The 16,956-nt window shown below is 40.8% G+C and overlaps 2 gene segments (V, D, J or C); both read right to left on the bottom strand.

Moving 5' to 3' along the window:
- Positions 1-398: 398 nt before the first annotated feature.
- LOC126060437 (immunoglobulin kappa variable 4-1-like) lies at positions 399-1,187 on the bottom strand. The segment is given in 2 exon segments: positions 399-868; positions 1,092-1,187. Coding segments are annotated over 2 exon segments (504 nt in total).
- Positions 1,188-13,763: 12,576 nt separating this feature from the next.
- Positions 13,764-14,909, bottom strand: LOC126060431 (immunoglobulin kappa variable 4-1-like). The segment is given in 2 exon segments: positions 13,764-14,576; positions 14,793-14,909. Coding segments are annotated over 2 exon segments (642 nt in total).
- Positions 14,910-16,956: the final 2,047 nt, after the last annotated feature.

Below are 16,956 nucleotides of genomic sequence, written 5' to 3'. Positions count from 1 at the left end.
ACAGGATCCATGGAAGGAAAACGGAAGAGAGAAATTCTACTTTCTGTGAGGGAGATTTTAAATATGAAGGGTCCAGGTTTAATATTGGGTTAGGTCCAGAGTAATGAGGGGTAATGGCACAGAAAGGAAAAAAGTCCAGGAAAAGAAGGAAATAAAATGGGAATGTTCCAGAGTCAGGAAGGCACAGGGAAGAGAGAAATGATCTTTCAGGGTATAAAGCACAGTGAACCCTTCCGAAATCAATCACATGATCTATCCATATGAAACATGGAGGTTCCTGTGATATGAAAACCCCTGACAAAGCTTACAAAACATTTTTAGAGCATTTTTTTTCTTTAATTTATCAGGAAAGGAGATCCAGAAGAAGCCACATCCCTTCATTTTCTCCTGGAACCTGCAAATACTCCAAGGAATTAGGAGATGCAGGTTTTGGGGCAGAGAGAGGAAGCATGCATGTTCAGGGCTGAGCAGAAAGGAAGCAGCTGGTGAAGTGAAGACTCACTGGCCTGTAGCCCTTGGGAGGAGGTTTTTGTTCGAGGCTGAAGCACTGTGGGAGGTAGCTCTTTACCCTGCTGACAATAATAAAGTGCGGCATCTTCAGCCTGGAAGTTGCTGATGGTGAGAGTGAAGTCTGTCCCAGACCCACTGCCACTGAACCGGTCAGGGACCCCAGAATCCCGGTTAGATGCCCCATAGATGAGCAGCTTAGGAGCCTGTCCTGGTTTCTGCTGGTGCCAGGCTAAGAGGTCCACCTCGTAGCTGCTGTCAGAAAGACTCTGGCTGGCCTTGCACTTGATGGTCACTGTTTCTCCTGGAGATGCAGCCAGGGAAGCTGGAGACTGGGTCATTATGATGTCCCCACTGGCACCTGTAATCAGAGTGGCCAATTACCATGCATACATATATACACACACTTTTTCAAACACACATTAAAATATCCCCCCAATACAAAAACATTTAGTGATATTAGTTATCAGCACATAATTGGTTCCATTTGGAAATAACCATCATTTCCCACTTTATCTTAAAATCATTTCCCAGCTCTACAAAGATTCTACTCTACAAGGATTGAAGCACTTTTAATTTCTCACCAGAGGCCCAGAGCAACAGGGACATGAGGAACAGGGTCTGTGGCACCATCTTGCTGGAACTGCCTGCCAGATGCAGATCAGCTCACATTGCACAGGCCCCGTTTATAATGTATGAGCAGCCAGCCTGGGCGTGGAGGGGCCTATGCAAAGCAATCAGTGCATTGAAAGCAAATTACATGGACCACGGTTTGTGAAACTATCCAATGTACATCAAGAGCCAAAAATATCACAGAAAGTATCATTTTATCAGTAGAAACACAGTACTTAGAAGCTCTAATATCAACTTGAAATAAAACCTCTCACAGTCCAGTGGGTTCCAACTCAGGGCAATGCTATGTGTTACACAGTAGAGCTGCTCCGTAGGGTTTTCTTGCCTGTAGTCTTTATAAAAGCAGATTGACAGGCTTTTATTCCAGGGTACCACTGAGTGTGTCCAAATTGCAAACCTTTATGTTAGTAGCCCATCACAACTGCTTGAAGCACTCCTGATCTACTGAATACCTTCAGTTTTAACTTAAAAACAGTCTTAAATGGGTTCAGGTTCCATAAATGAGGGACTAATTTCCTCAAATCATCACTTTTGGGAAATGATAAGAAATGCTGGGGGAAAAAAAAATAACAAAATAAAGGGAAGAATATGGTAAATTTTTGCCTCAATATTTGATAAAAATTCATAGCTAGAACATGTCTGCACTCTAAAGACACTTGTATCCTGTAGGATACCTAAAAACACTGCAAGTACTTGATATTGGATTCCAGGGCTTTGCAAGGGCCAGAGAAATGGAAGACAGGGCGAGAATTCCCCCGTGTGGAAAGTCCTCAGGACCCTATATTGAATGAGGCTGAGGAGGGCTCAGATCACAGAGGAAGTGTGAACCAAAGAGAAAGTGGAACCTATCATGTCCACAAAGGCTGGGACCTAAGAAGAGGGCTCTAGATTCATTGTGGAAATGTTCAGGAAAAAACAAACAGGATTTCCTTTTAAAGTTGTGACTGAATATCAAGTCTTCAAGGAGTTTCATTCCCGGTATGCGCGGCCTCGGTCTGCCTGGAGCAGCTTAATGTTTACGGTGGGACTGAAACTCTTTTACTTTGGACATGTTATCAGGAGGAACGAGTTCCTGAAGAAGGACGTCATCCATCATAAAGTAGAGTGAATGAAAAAGAGAAAGAGCCTCAAAGAAATGGTTTGACACAGTTGCTGCAACATTGGGGTCAAACATAGCAAAGACTGTGAGGATGGCTCAGCACCATGGAGTGTTTCGTTCTCTTGTGTATAAGGTCACTATCAGTTGGAACCGATTTGAGGGCACACAACAACAACAATAACATGATATGAATACAAATGTGTTGCAGCAGAAATAACAGAATAAAAGGAGTTCTGCTCATACTTCAGATTTGGACATTACACAAGTTTATTTAAAGAAATAAATGACAAAGTTGACGTTGTATGCAAGAGACAGAAAACTAAAAAGGAGACACTTCAGATCTGAGAAAGGCCAACTAAATTTCTAGAAATTAGAAATAGAATTACCAAAATTTTAAAAGTTAATAGATGACAGACTTCTACTTGTAGGCTAGATGGAATAACAAATGCAAGATTTTTTTTGTGCAGATGGATATCCAGTTATGCCAGCACCATTTGTTAAAAAGAATGTCTTTTCCCCATTTAACTGTTTTGGGGCCTTTGTCAAATATCAACTGCTCATATGTGGATGGATTTAGGTCTGGATTCTCAATTCTGTTCCACTGGTCTACGTATCTGTTGTTGTACAAGTACCAGGCTATTCTGACTACTGTGGCAGTATAAAAAAAAAAAAAAAGCAGTATAGGATGTTCTAAAATCCGGTAGGGTAAGGCCTCCCACTTTGTTCTTCTTTTTTAGTAATGCTTTATTTATCCGGGATCTCTTTCCCTTCCGTAGGAAGTTGGTGATTGTTTTCTCCATTTCATTAAAGAATGTCATTGGAATTTGCATCGGAATTGCCTTAAATGTATAGATTGCTTTTGGTAGAATAGATATTTTTATAATGTTAAGTCCTCCTATCCATGCGCAAGGTATGTTTTCCACTTACGTAGGTCACTTTTGGTTTCTTGCAGAAGAGTATTGTAGTTTTCTTTGTATAAGTCTTTTACATCTCTGGTAAGATTTGTTCCTAAGTATTTTAACTTCCTGGGGGCTACTGTAAATGGCACTGATTTGGTGATTTCCTCTTCGATGTTCTTTTTGTTGGTGTAGAGGAATCCAATTGATATTTGTATGTTAAGATACACTGCTGAACTCTTCTATTAGTTTCAGTAGTTTTCTGGAGGATTCCTTACGTATTTCTGTGTATAAGATCCTGTTGTCTGCAAACAGAGACCATTTTACTTCATCCTTGCCAATCTGGATGCCCTTTATTTCTTTATCTAGCCTAATTGCTCTGGCTAGGACCTCCAACACGATGTTGAATAAGAGCAGTGCTAAAGGGCATCCTTGTCTGGTTCCCGATCTCAGTGGGAATGCTTTCAGGATCTCTCCATTTAGGGTGATCTTGGCTGTTAGCTTTGTATAAATACCCTTTATTATGTTGAGGAATTTTCCTTTTATTCCTATTTTACGGAGACTTTTTATCATGAATGAGTGTTGAACTTTGTTAAATGTCTTTACTGCATCAATTGGTTAAAAAATGGGATTCTTGTCCTTTGTTTTATTTATGTAATGGATTACATTAATTGTTTTTCTAAATGTTGAACCATCCCTGCATATCTGGTAGAAATCCCACTTGGTCATGGTGAATTTTTTTGGATATGTTGTTGAATTCTATTGGCTAGAATTTTCTTGAGCATTTTTGCATCTCAGTTCATAAGAGATATAGGTCTATAATTTTTTGTGGTGTCTATACCTTGTTTTGGTATCAGGAATATGATGGCTTCATAGTATGAGTTTGGTAGTATTCCATCTTTTCCTATGCTCTCATATACCTTTAGTAATAGTGGTGTTAACTCTTCTCTGAAAGTTTGCTAGAACTCTGCAGTGAAGCCATCCAGGCCAGGGCTTTTTTTTTGTAGGGAGGTTTTTGATTTCCTTTTCAATCTCTTCTTTTGTTATGGGTCTATTCAGTTGTTCTACCTCTGTTTGTGTTAGTTTAGGTAGGTAGTGTGTTTCTAGGAATTCATCCATTTCTTCTAGGTTTTCAAATTTGTTAGAGCACAATTTTTCACAGCACTCTGATATGATTCTTTTAATTTCAGTTTTGTCTGTTGTAATATCACCCATCTCATTTCTTATTTGGGTTATTTGCTTCCTCTCTTGTTTTTCTTTTTTCAGTTTGTCCAGGGGTTTATCAATTTTGTTGATTTTTTCAAAGAACTAGATTTGGTCTTGTTAATTCTTTCAGTTGTTTTTCTGTTTTCTATTTCACTTAGTTCTGTTCTAATTTTTATTATTTGTTTTCTTCTGGTGCCTGACAATTTCTTTTGTTGTTCTCTTTCTCTTTGTACAAGTTGTAGGGAGAATTCTTTGATTTTGTCCCATTCTTCTTTTTGTATGTGTGCATGTATTGATATAAGTTGGCCTCTGAGCACTGCTTTTACTGTGTCTCAAAGGTTCTAATAGGAAGCGTTTTCATTCTCTTTGGATTCTGTGAATTTCTTTGTTCCATCCTTAATGTCTTCTATAATCCAGGCTTTTGTGAGCTGGGTATTGTTCCGTTTCCAAGTGTTTGATTTCTGTTACTGATTTCCACTTTTATGGCCTTATGGTCAGAGAAGGTGCTTTGTAATATTTAAATGTTTTGAATTCTCTTAAGGTTGCTTTATGCCCCAATATGTGGTCTATTCTAGAGAATGTTCCATGTGCACTACAAAAGAAAGTATGCTTGGTTGTTGTTGGGTGGAGTGTTCTGTATACGTCTATGAATCATGTTGGTTCATTGTGGCATTTAGATCTTCTGTGTCTTTATTGAGCTTCTTTCTGGATGTCCTGTCCTTCACCGAAAGGGGTGTGTTGAAATCTCCTACTATTATTGTGGAGCTGTCTATCTCACTTTTCAATGCTGAGCTTGTTTTATGTATCTTGCAGCCCTGTCATTGGGTGCATAAATATTTCATAGTTATATCTTCTTGGTATAAAAAAATATTGTCCATTTAATCATTATATAGTGTCCTTCCTTATCCTTTCTGATGAATTTAACTTTAAAGTCTATCTCGTCAGAAGTTAATATTGCTACTCCTGCTCTTTTTTGACTGTTGTTGTTTGCTTGATATATATTTTCCGTCCTTTGAGTTTTAGTTTGTTTGTGTCTCTAAGTCTAAGGTGTGTCTCTTGTAGGCAGTATATACACAGGTCTTGTTTTTTAATCCATTCTGCCACCCTCTGTCTCTTTATTGGTACACTTAGTCCATTTTTATTCAGGGTAATTATGGATAGGCAGGAATTTAGTGCTCTCATTTTGGTGTCTTTTTTTATGTGTTGTTGACAGTTTCTTTTTCCCACTTAATTGTATTTGCCAAGTAGATTAACTTTATATATTGTCCCTTCCTCATGTTCATTGGTTTTGATTTTGTTTCTGCTGAGTATTTTTTTCTTGTATTTTATTTTGATGAGTAGGATAGTTTGTCTCCTTTGTGGTTGCCTTATTATTTACCCCTATTTTTCTAAATTTAAACCTAACTTTTATTTCTTTGTATTGCCATATCTTCCTCTCCATATGGAACATCTATGATTACATTTCTTAGTCCCTCTTTATTGTTTTAATGTTGTCTCCTTTTACATAATAACATCATTGTTACCCTGTTTTTAGCTTTTTTTTTTTTTAAATCTTCCTTTGCTTTTTTTGATTTCCCTGTCTGGGTTGACTTGTGATTGCTCTGCTCAGTGTTGTAGTCTTGGGTTGATACCTCATATTATTGATTTTCTAACCAAAGAACTCCTTTTCATATTTCGCGTAGTTTTGGTTTGGTTTTTCTGAATTTAAACTTCTGTTTATCTGGAAATGTCCTAATTTCACCATCATTTTTGAGAGACAGTTTTGCTGGATGTATGATTCTTGGCTGGAAATTTTTTTCCTTCTACTTTTTAAATAAGTCTTCCCATTGCCCTCTTGCCTGCGAAGTTTCTGTCGAGTAGACTGAGCTCATTCTTATTAACTCTGCAATGTAGGTGAGTTTTCGTTTATCCCTAGGTGCTCTTCCAATTCTCTCTTTGGTTTTGGCAAATTTGATTATAATATGTCTTCATGACTTCCTTTTAACATCTGCCTTATGTGGAGTTTGATGAGCATATTCCATAGATATCTTCTCATTTCTCATGATATCCAGGAAGTTTTCTGCCAACAAATCTTCAACAATTCTCTCTGTATTTTCTGTTATCCCTCCCTGTTCTGGTACTCCAGTCACTCGGAGGTTATTTCTCTTGATAGAGTCCCACATGATTCTTAAGGTTTCTTCATTATTTTTAAATTCTTTTATCTGATTTTTCTTCAAATATGTTAGTGCCAAGTGATTTATCTTTGAGTTCAGAAATTCTGGCTTCTACTTGCCCAGTTCTGCTCCTCTGACTTTCTACGGAGTTGTCTACTTCTGTAATTTTGTTGTTAATCTTCTGAATTTCTGATTGCTGTCTGTGTATGGATTTTTCCATCTTCTTAAATTTTTCATTATGTTCCTGAATAATCTTTCTAATTTCTTCAATTGCTTTATCTGTGTGTTACTTGGCCTTTTCTGTGTATTGTCTCATTTCCTTCCTGATGTCTTGAAGGGTTCTGTATATTAATCTTTGTATTCTGGCTCTGGTAATTCCAGGAATGCACTTTCTTCTAGAAGATCCCTGGATTCTTTGTTTTGAGAGTTTGTTGAAGTGATCATGGTCTGTTTCCTTTTGTGACTTGATATTGACTGTTGTCTCTGAGCCATTTATATGTTATTGTATTAGTTTATGCTTGCTAAACTAATTAGTTTATGCTTGCTAACTGTAGCATTGCTTCTTGCTTTGTTTTCTTTTGATATACACAGATGGGTTTCTTGAGTGAGTGAGCTTGATTATTTTCGCCTTTGGAGCTCTGATGTCCTGTCCCCAGATGGCTAGAGCTGTCATCAGGTGTATCAGTCTTGGAGTCCATTCACTTTTCTTGTATGAATTCAACTCAGGTGTCCAGGTAGCTGATCATCAAATGTGTGGTACATGCTCTGTCCCAGTCTTAGAGGGGCAGGCATGATTGGTGTATGTACTGGTATCTGATTGCAGCAGGGGTTCACTCTCTGATCAAGGCAGGGGGGCTGACAACTGACTCCTGAGTGTCTCTGAGGAAAGCACATCCCTCTTCCCTAGAGCGTGCAGGTGGGTTGGTTGTGCAGACCGACCATGGGCACCCAACATATTTGGTTGTAAGGACTGGGAGGTACCAGTTATCCTTGGACCCCCTGTTGCCGGTGGCTGGGTGACCTGAATGGAGCTACCAGCCCTTAGGTCCCTGATGTGGGTAGGTGAGGACCTTGTTTAATGGGCAAAGTGATGTCAAACATCAAACACCCACCTCTCTGCCACACAGCAGAAATTGTCAAAGTCTTCCAACAAGGGCCTATTCTCCCAAAATAGGCCCACACTGGTCTACGCAGAAGGGAAATGTGCTCAAAGTCCATAGACTATTTATGCCTGGACAGGAGCCACTTCTCTCCTGAGCTCCCCCAGTTAGTGGAGCTGGCAAATTATTTTTCCCCCAATTGAAAATTGTTTCTTCTCCAAGGCTGGGAGGATGGCTCTAGGTGCTCAACAGGGTGTTGAGGGAATTCAGCTGCTGAAGCCAGCTTGGGGTTGTGGGGGCACCGTGAAATATATGCACGTACTTAACTTGTGCTGAGAGCGCCATTCTTCTCAGGTTCCAGAGGTGTGAGTAGGCTGTGTGGCTGGCTGCTTCTCCCTGAGGAAAGTGTGGCCGAACACTAGTATCACCCCTCCACTGCCTGAGGGCTCCCAGTGATTCATGTCTGGTACCTCCTCCGCTTCTGAACTGTCTCTTCCTCCCCCTGCCCCTCAGTTCATTTTCTAAGCTTGTCCTTCAAGCTCAGAGATCCGAGCTTGTGACAAATATACTCACTTCACTTGTTTTTTCAGGTTTTTGTGGTAAAGAGGGCTCTCAGGAAGCGTGTGTCTATTCTGCCATCTTGGCTCCCGCATAGTTAACTTTTGCTTACGCCGCTGGTTTTGTGATTTGTGGTTTGTTTCCTCCCTTCCCTTCCCATTCTTCATGGTCCTATGAAGTTTAAAATTAACCTGTGTGCCTCTTGAACAAGCAGAACAACAATCAATAAGACCTGGGATAAGACAATCAGACAAGGAGGGTCCATCTTGAGAATGAAACGAGGATGGCCTCAGAAGACCTCTATGAAAACCCACAGAAGGTCAACATATCTGAAATGTGGTCAGCATCCTCCCTCAAAGGGGAACTGCCATTCCCAGATTCTTCAAGCCTAGCCCCAACCCTATAAAACCATCTGGCCAGTCTCCAGCAGACCGACAGTCTTTGGAGGAGTGCTATCCCCCTTTTCTCTTGTATACCCATTTACAATAAATGCCTCTTGCTGCTTACCTCATCCCTGTCTCAGTATTGGCTTTGCGACAGGGGGCTCGAATCTGTGTTTTGTGGTAACAATGCGACTTCTTACCAGAGCAGAGGTAGGGGAAGTGTCCCACTTATTAGGCACTGTCACAGAGACTGCTGTGTTTTATTTGTTTGTTTTGGTCACACAAAAAAGTTGGCATGAAGTAGTCAGAAAATCGACAGCTGGGCCACCTCTGGCTCCAAAATGAGCAGGCTTTCTGGTCTTCCTGCTCACTTCCTTTAAATCTGCTCTCAGCCCTCACTCTGGGCTTCACTCCATGGTCATTTGCATTCCCATCTGATCTTCTCTACCCTTACCTGAACCCTGACTCCCAAATGCCTTTACTGCTGCCCCAGAACTGCAGCTTCTCTCTAGGCCAAAGGCTAGAGCCCTATCCCATGAGCATTCCTGTCCCTGTTTCCCCGCTGAAGTTTATGTCAGAGAAAGTATCTCAGGAATGGGAAAACACTAGATCCATGTTTGCCCTTGTGTAAAAGCAATGTAAGTATTATTTTACCAAAACCATTTTAACAGAAGGATTACTAGTATAAAACTCTGAAGAGAAAATGTTTCTTTAATCGTAAGAAAAAATTATAAATAGAGTATTTGCTCTTTCTTGTATTTGTATGAATCAGAATTTTACCATTTTCTGAAAAGAAGTTTTCAATAAATCTATTTTTGCTGTCTCTGCACCCTTCACATTTCCATATCCCCACTTGCTGTTGTTAACTAACATTGAGTCGATTTTCACTTCCTATCCATTACAAATGCCAATATTCTTGTTTATAATAATTCCTTCCTGGAACCAAGAACACCATGGTCCCTATCTTATTTCATCATATTTCTCTTGTAAAACCTAAACTTTGGGAAAAACTCCACCCACCACATACCTGCCTCCATGTCCCTAAAGTGGCTGGAGAAAAACACATAATTATTCTGATTCATCTCACCATAAATTTATGCACACTACCTCAGGACTGCCTTCAGTCCTGCCTCACAGTTGTCCTTCATTTACCTGGTTCATCCACCCTTTCTCTTTTCTTTTCTCTTCAAGTTGTAACACCGACTTCTCATCCTAACTTTCAGCAAATGACCTCATTTCCTGTTTCCAGGAAGAGCTTCTACTAGCCCCCCTCATGCATATTCAGATCCACGGGCGTCTACATTCCCATATTCTGCCTTCCTTCCTTCCTATTCCTGTAGATGAGCAGACAGCCTTCTTACTTGAGGCCAGTCCCTCTGCTCCCATACCGCTGTTCCCCTCAAGGGCATTCTTGGCATTTCTCACCCCTCTTTTTTGAACTATGCATGTTCCCCTCACTTTAGCATTGTTTCTGTCATCAGGAGACATCATTTTTAAAGTCTCTTGACTTCACGTCTGCCTCCAATTTTGTCCTGTTTCTCTCTTCTCCTTTACATTAAAGCTCATTGAAAGACATTTTTGTAGTCACAAAACCTAGACCATCTCTTTTCATACACCCTAAATCATGCAATCTCCGGCATCGTTTCTATCACCAAGAAATACTTTCCAAACTCTGATTCTTCTTTTTTCCAGGTTTCGCATTCCAATCACCAGTAATTATCAGGGCATCCTGATTGCATTTCTGATCAGTTTCAGACTGCAGAACTTGGTGAAAATCTTCTAATTTTTCATCTTTAGCTTTGGTGTTGGTGGGTAAATTTGAATAATTGTCGTATTATCTGGTCTTACTTGTCGGCCTGTAGATGTTATTCTATCACTGACAGCGTTGTACTTCAGGACAAATCTTGAAATGTTCTTTTTGATGATGAATGCAGCGCCATTCCTCTTCAAGTTATCATTCCCGGTATAGTAGACCATACAGTTTTCTGATTCAAAATGATGGATACCAGCCCATTTCAGCTGACTAATGCCTAGAATATTGATCTTTATGCATTCTACTTCATTTCTGACAATTTCTCATTTTCCTAGACTCATACTTCATACATTCCCCATGTCGATTATTAATGGATGTTCAGCTGTTTCTTCTCATTTTGAGTCATGCCCCATCAGTACATGAATATCCCAAAAGACTAACTCTGTGCACCTCATTAAGGTCAACTCTACTTTTAGGAGGCAGCTCTTCCCCAGTCATGTTTTGAGTGCCTTCCAACCTGAGGGGCTCATCTTCTGGCCGTGTAAAAGACATAGTTTTGCTGCTCTTAATTGGGCTTCCAATAGCTAATTCTTTCAGAAGTAGACCACCAGGTCTTTCTTCTTAGTCTGTCTTAGTCTGGAAGCTCAGCTGAAACCTGTCCACTGGGCTGAACCTGCTGGTATTTGTCTAGTGGCAGCACAGCAACCAGGATCACAGCAACATGTGAGCCCCCTAAGTAAGACAAACCGATAGACGTGTATTCTGAATCTAATTTCTGGAATTTGTTTCTCAGATCTGTTGCACCCTGCTTTTATTTTTCTGTGCCTTGTATGCAATGTAAATTTTATCATTTATTTCTTTAAATTAAGTCATACAGCTCCCAAATCTAAAGGCTGAGGAGAACACTGTTTTTTTTTTTCTCTGTTATTTCAGTTGCATCACATTTCTATTCATATCCTAGTTATTTTCTTGGAAGTCAAATATCTCTGATGTCTTGGTGGTATCAGTCTTCCAAAAATTCTTGATGAGGATTCCTGAGGACTTATGATGGGTGTGCCCTCTTCTAGAGCAGCTTCCTATTGATTGGGTCCTCTTAAACTAATTTCAAGGTTGGAGAGTTCCAGACACACCTAGGCCATACATACCCGGAGTGAAACTCCTTGGAAGATTGACTTTCAGACACATCTTCCCAAGGAAATCTTGCTTATTTTTTTCTGCTCATTTCCACAATGAACCTAGAGACTTTTGATAATTTTCTAGCAGCTGTGAGAAGGATAGGTTTAGTTTCTCTAGTTCACACTGACTTTGAGATTCCAGTCCCACTCCCTTGGTTCAAGCACAACGTAGGGACCCTCAGGACTTCCACATAGGTAATTTCTGGGCCGGTCTTCCATTTTCCTGGGTTTTACAATTCCCTAGAATTAAAACTTTAGTGTATGGAGTGATTTTAAACTGTCCTTCAGGATAAAATTGTGTTTAGAGCTCAGACATTTTCCGGCCATAAATTTTTATCAAAAAGTGAACCAAAAGTTCTCCATTGTAATCACTTCTATACTCTTCTTTCTTTTTTTTATATATTTCCAGTATTTTGTATTATTTCACGAGGATTGTAGAAATCAGGAAACCAGCCCTAGACCCATTTCAGTTTATTTCCTGATTTTAAATAGAAGGCCTTCTTAAGAGAAGCTACTGTTCCTAGTTTTAGAGCTCCTAAGTTGACTCCTTAGTCTTTTCTAGTCTTTGGCTCTTGATTTACATTGGTTGGTTTCACAACCCGCTGCCCATGCAGTTTGCTTTCACATTCAATGATGGCTTTGCAGAGACGATCCAGGCCCAGTCTGGCTGCTCAGGCTCCATAAATGGGGACTTTGCAGTATGCGTAGATCTTCATCAGGCAGATGGAGGCAGGAAGCTGGTGTTACAAGCTCCTTTCCTCATGTCCCTGTTGCTCTGGATCTCTGGTGAGAAAAGAAAAGTGCCTCAATCCCTTTAGAGAAGTATCTTTATAGAAGTGAAAAACTATTTTAGGGCATAGTAGTAAATGATGGGTCACTTAAGTTTGAAGTGTATTCCACTAAAATGCATATTTAAAATGGTATATTTTAATGTGTGTATGAAAAGCTGTGTATATATGTGTGCATGTAATTGTCTTCTCTGATTGCAAGTGCCAGTGTGGACATCATGATAACACAGTCTCCTGTCTCTTTGACTGTGTCTCTAGGAGAAATGATCACCATCAGTACAAGCCCAGCCAGAGTGTTGGCAGCATCTTAGCCTGCTATCAGCAGAAACTAGCACAGGCTCCTAAGCTGAATATCTCCTTTGCACGTGAACCAGGCATCCAAGATTCCTGAGTGCTTTAGTGGCAGTGGGCCTGGGACAGTCTTCACCCTCACAATCAGCAGCTTCCAGGGTGAGGATGTGGTAGATTATTGCTGTTTGCAACATTGTGCCTATGATCTCACAGTGTTTCAGCCTTGAACACAAGCTCCTCCCCAGGGCTAAAGGCCTGTGAACCTTCACCGCACCAGCTGCTTCCTTCACACTCCTGAACATGTACAGTTCCTCTATCTGGCCCAGAAGCCTCATCTCCTAGAGATGGAGTTTTCTCTCCAGAGGGACCCTCCTATTCAGATAGGTCTACATTTTGAAGTGAGATATGAAATAGATGCTACAAGCCACATAGACCTGTGCACTTGTTCCAGTTAGAGCCCATTTTGGTTTGATTTTCCTTCTGTACTCGATTGCACAGTAACTCTGGATCATCCTTGTGTGCCTTTCATTTTAGTTTAAATAGGACAGATCCTGCTCAGTAGGTGCCAGAATCTCTGCTGTCTCCCAGGATAGAAAGTCTCTATCAGCTGCAGGGCCAGAGTCTTGTCTACACTGACTGGAAACACTACTTGGGTTGTCATCAGCATCAACCTGATCAGGGACCCACAGGCCTCATTTACCATACTTCCTCTACACGTGTTGTTGTGATGCTGAGCAGGTTTCAGTAGCACTTGCAGACTAATACGGACTAGAAAGAAAGGCCTCGCGACCTACTCCTGAGAAACCAGCCAGTGAAAACCCTATGGATCACAACAATCAGATAATATTTTGCATTGAATTTTCATGAGTCAGGGACTCACAAGATGGCAAGTAAAAACGAGAAAGAAACATGATTTCCTTCAGTCACTAAATTAAACCTGGGCACCCAAGGGATTAATGTAAAGAGGAATTGACAAATAATGAAAAAAGAAATGGGAAAACTCTTACATGTTTCTAGAGTGATATGGTTAATGAGTTAGAGTCTGGCCTTTGAAAGAATGAGTGACACTGAAAGACATGGACAGAGGAGAAAGGGGCAGTAAAATGGGACCTTAGAGCAGGAAAACACCTTCATTGATGTTGACCTGGAAGGCTTGGCTGGAAAACAGGATCCATGGAAGGAAAATGTAAGAGAGGAATACTTCCTTCTGTGAGGGAGATTTTAAATAGGAAGGCACAAATTTAGTATTGGATTAGATCCAGAGTTATGAGGCATAATGGAAGAGAAAGGAAAAAGTCCAGGAAAAGAAGGAAATAAACCGGGAATATTCGAGAGTCAACAATGCACAGGGAAGAGAAAACTGATCTTTCAGGGTGTAAAGCACACTGGACACTACCCCAAATCAGTCATGTGATCTATCCATGTGAAACATGCAGGTTCCTGTGATATAAAAACTCCTGACAAAGTCTACAAGAGATTTTTAGAGGTTTTTTTTCTTTAGTTTACCACAAAATGGGAGCCAGAAGAAACCACATCCCTTAATTTTCTCCTGGTACCTGCAAATACTCCAAGGAATTCGTCCGGAGGTGCAGTCCTTGGGGCAGACAGAGGAAGCGTGCATGTTCAGGGCTGAGCAGAAAGGAAGCAGCTGGTGCAGTGAAGACTCACTGGCCTGTAGCCCTCGGGAGGAGGTTTTTGTTCGAAGCTGAAGCACCGTGGGTGGATCATCATAATTCTGCATACAGTAATAAACTGCAGCGTCTTCAGCCTGGAAGTTGCTGATGGTGAGAGTGAAGTCTGTCCCAGACCCACTGCCACTGAACTGGTCAGGGACCCCAGGATCCCGATTAGATGCAAAGTAGATGAGCAGTTTAGGAGCCTGTCCTGGTTTCTGCTGGTACCAGTTTAAATAGTCTTTGTTGTCGGAGCTGTAAAAAAGACTCTGGCTGGCCTTGCAGTTGATGATGACCGTTCCTTCTGGAGATGCAGCCAGGGAGGCTGGAGACTGGGTCATTATGATGTCCCCACTGGCACCTGTATTCAAAGTGGACAATTACCATGCCTGCATATACACACACTTTTTCATAGCAAATGAAAATATCCCCCGACACAACATCTACTGATATTAGGTATCAGCACATAATTGGTTCCAGTTTGGAAATAACCATCATTTCCCACTATTTGTAAAAATTATTTTTCAGCTCTGAAAAGATACTACTCTACAGGGATTGAACACTTTTAATTTCTCACCAGAGGCCCAGAGCAACAGGGACAGGAGGACGAGAGTCTGTGGCATCATCTTGCTGCCCCTGCCTGCCTGATGCAGATCAGCTCCCATTGCACAGGCCCCGTTTATAATATCTGAGCAGCCAGCGTGGGTGTGGGGGGGCCTATGCAAAGCAGTCAGTGAACTGAAAGCAGATTACATGGACCACGATTTGTGAAAGTATCTAATGTACATCAACAACCAAAAATATTGCACAAAGTATAATTTTATCACTGGAACAGACACAGCAGTGTACTTAGAAGCTCTAGTATCAACTTAAAACCTCTCACATCCCAGTGGATTCCAACTCAGGGCAACCCCATGTGTTACACAGTAGAGCTGCTCCATAGGGTTTTCTTGCCTGTGTTCTTTATAGAAGCAGATTGACAGGCTTTTATTCCAGGGTACCTCTGGGTGTGTTCAAACTGCCAACCTTTAGGTTACTAGCCTGACACAACTGCCTGAAACACCCATGATCTAATAAATGGCTTTAGTTTTAACTTATAAACAGTTATAAACGGGCTCAGGTTCCATAAATGATGGACTAGTTTCCTCAAATCAACAGTTTTGGGAAATAATAAAAAATGCTGGGAAAAAATATCAAAGGAAAGGGAAGAATATGGGAAATTTTTGCTTCAATGTTTGATAAAAATTTATAGCTAGAAAATGTCTGAGCTCTAAAGACACTTGTATCCTGAAGGATAGCTAAAAGACACTGCAAGCATTTCAGATTGGATTCCAGGGCTATGCAAGGGCCAGAGAAATGGAAGACAGGCCCAGAATTCACCTGTGTGGAAAGTCCTCATTGATCCCATATTGAGCTAGGTCTTCCGAGGGCTCAGATCAGAAAGGAAGTGTGAACCAAAGAGAAAGTGGAACATATCATGTCCACAATGGCTAAGACCTAAGAACAGGGCTCTAGATTCACTGTGGAAAAGGACAGGAAAACACAAACAGGATTTCCTAGCAAAGTTGTGATTGAATATCAACTCTTCAAGGAGTTTCATTCCAGGTATGCATGGCCTCGGTGTGCCTGGAGCAGCTCAATCTTCAGGTGAGACACCATCTCTCTTACTTTGGATATGTTATCAGGAGGGGCCAGTCCCTGGAGGAGGACATTATGCTTCTTATAGTAGAGGGTCAGCGAAAAAGAGAAAGAGCCTCAAAGAAATGGATTGACACAGTGGCTACAACATAGGGCTCAAACATAGCAAAGATTGTGAGGATGGCTCAGGGCCACGGAGTGTTTCGTTCTCTTGTGTATAAGGTCACTATACTAATTTGAGGGCACATAACAACAACAATAGCATGATATGAATGCAAATGTGATGCAGTAAAAATAACAGAACAAAAGGAATTCTGTTCTTTCTTCAGATTTGGGCATTATATGAGTGTATTTAAAGAAATAAATGATAATCTTGACATTGTATGCAAGGTAAAGAACACTAAAAAGGAGGCACTTCAGGTCTGAAAAAGAACCAACTGAATTTCCAGAAATTAGAAATAGAATTACCGATATTTTAAAATCAGTAGGAGACTTCCACTTGTAGGCTAAATGGAATATCAAGGATGAGATTTACCCTGAAGCATGCAAAAACCAAAAAATAAATAATTAAAATTTTATTTAATGGTTAACTCACTCAACTCCTAGTCCACCAACAGTGGTCTCAAAAAAAAAAAAAAACCCTGGCGCTCTACTTCTGAAAAATCAGTCTTTGAAAACCATATACATCACAGTTCTACTCAGACACACATGGGGTCACCAGAAGTCCGAATCAACTCAGTGGTGAACTCTTTTTAATCTTACAGAACTAGATTGCCAGGCCTTTCTTCCAAGGCCCCATTGTTGGATTTCACCTGCTAACCTTTTGGTTAGTAGTCGAGCCCGAAACATTTGCTCTACATCACTAGCTTAATTTTAGTTTGGGGCAGAGAATCCAAGATGATATGTGGCCACTACTGCCATATTCAAAAAGTAAGTCAGACGAGAGCACCGTACAAGATTTTCTACCACAACCCTGTGCTCTCAGACTTCACCATCGTACTCCCTGGCTCTTGACATAAATGTCCCCTTGCCAAACCCCACCGTGGGCTCGGCCCTGCTTATCTGAGCCTCATAAAGGAAGCCTTTTCTGAGGAATGGAACCT

This window comes from Elephas maximus, chromosome 17 (assembly GCF_024166365.1).
Source record: "Elephas maximus indicus isolate mEleMax1 chromosome 17, mEleMax1 primary haplotype, whole genome shotgun sequence".
In the NCBI taxonomy this organism is placed as follows: Eukaryota; Metazoa; Chordata; class Mammalia; order Proboscidea; family Elephantidae; genus Elephas; species Elephas maximus.
The sequence above is the reverse complement of the archived record's forward strand: the minus strand, read 5'-3'. Positions and strand labels throughout refer to the sequence as shown.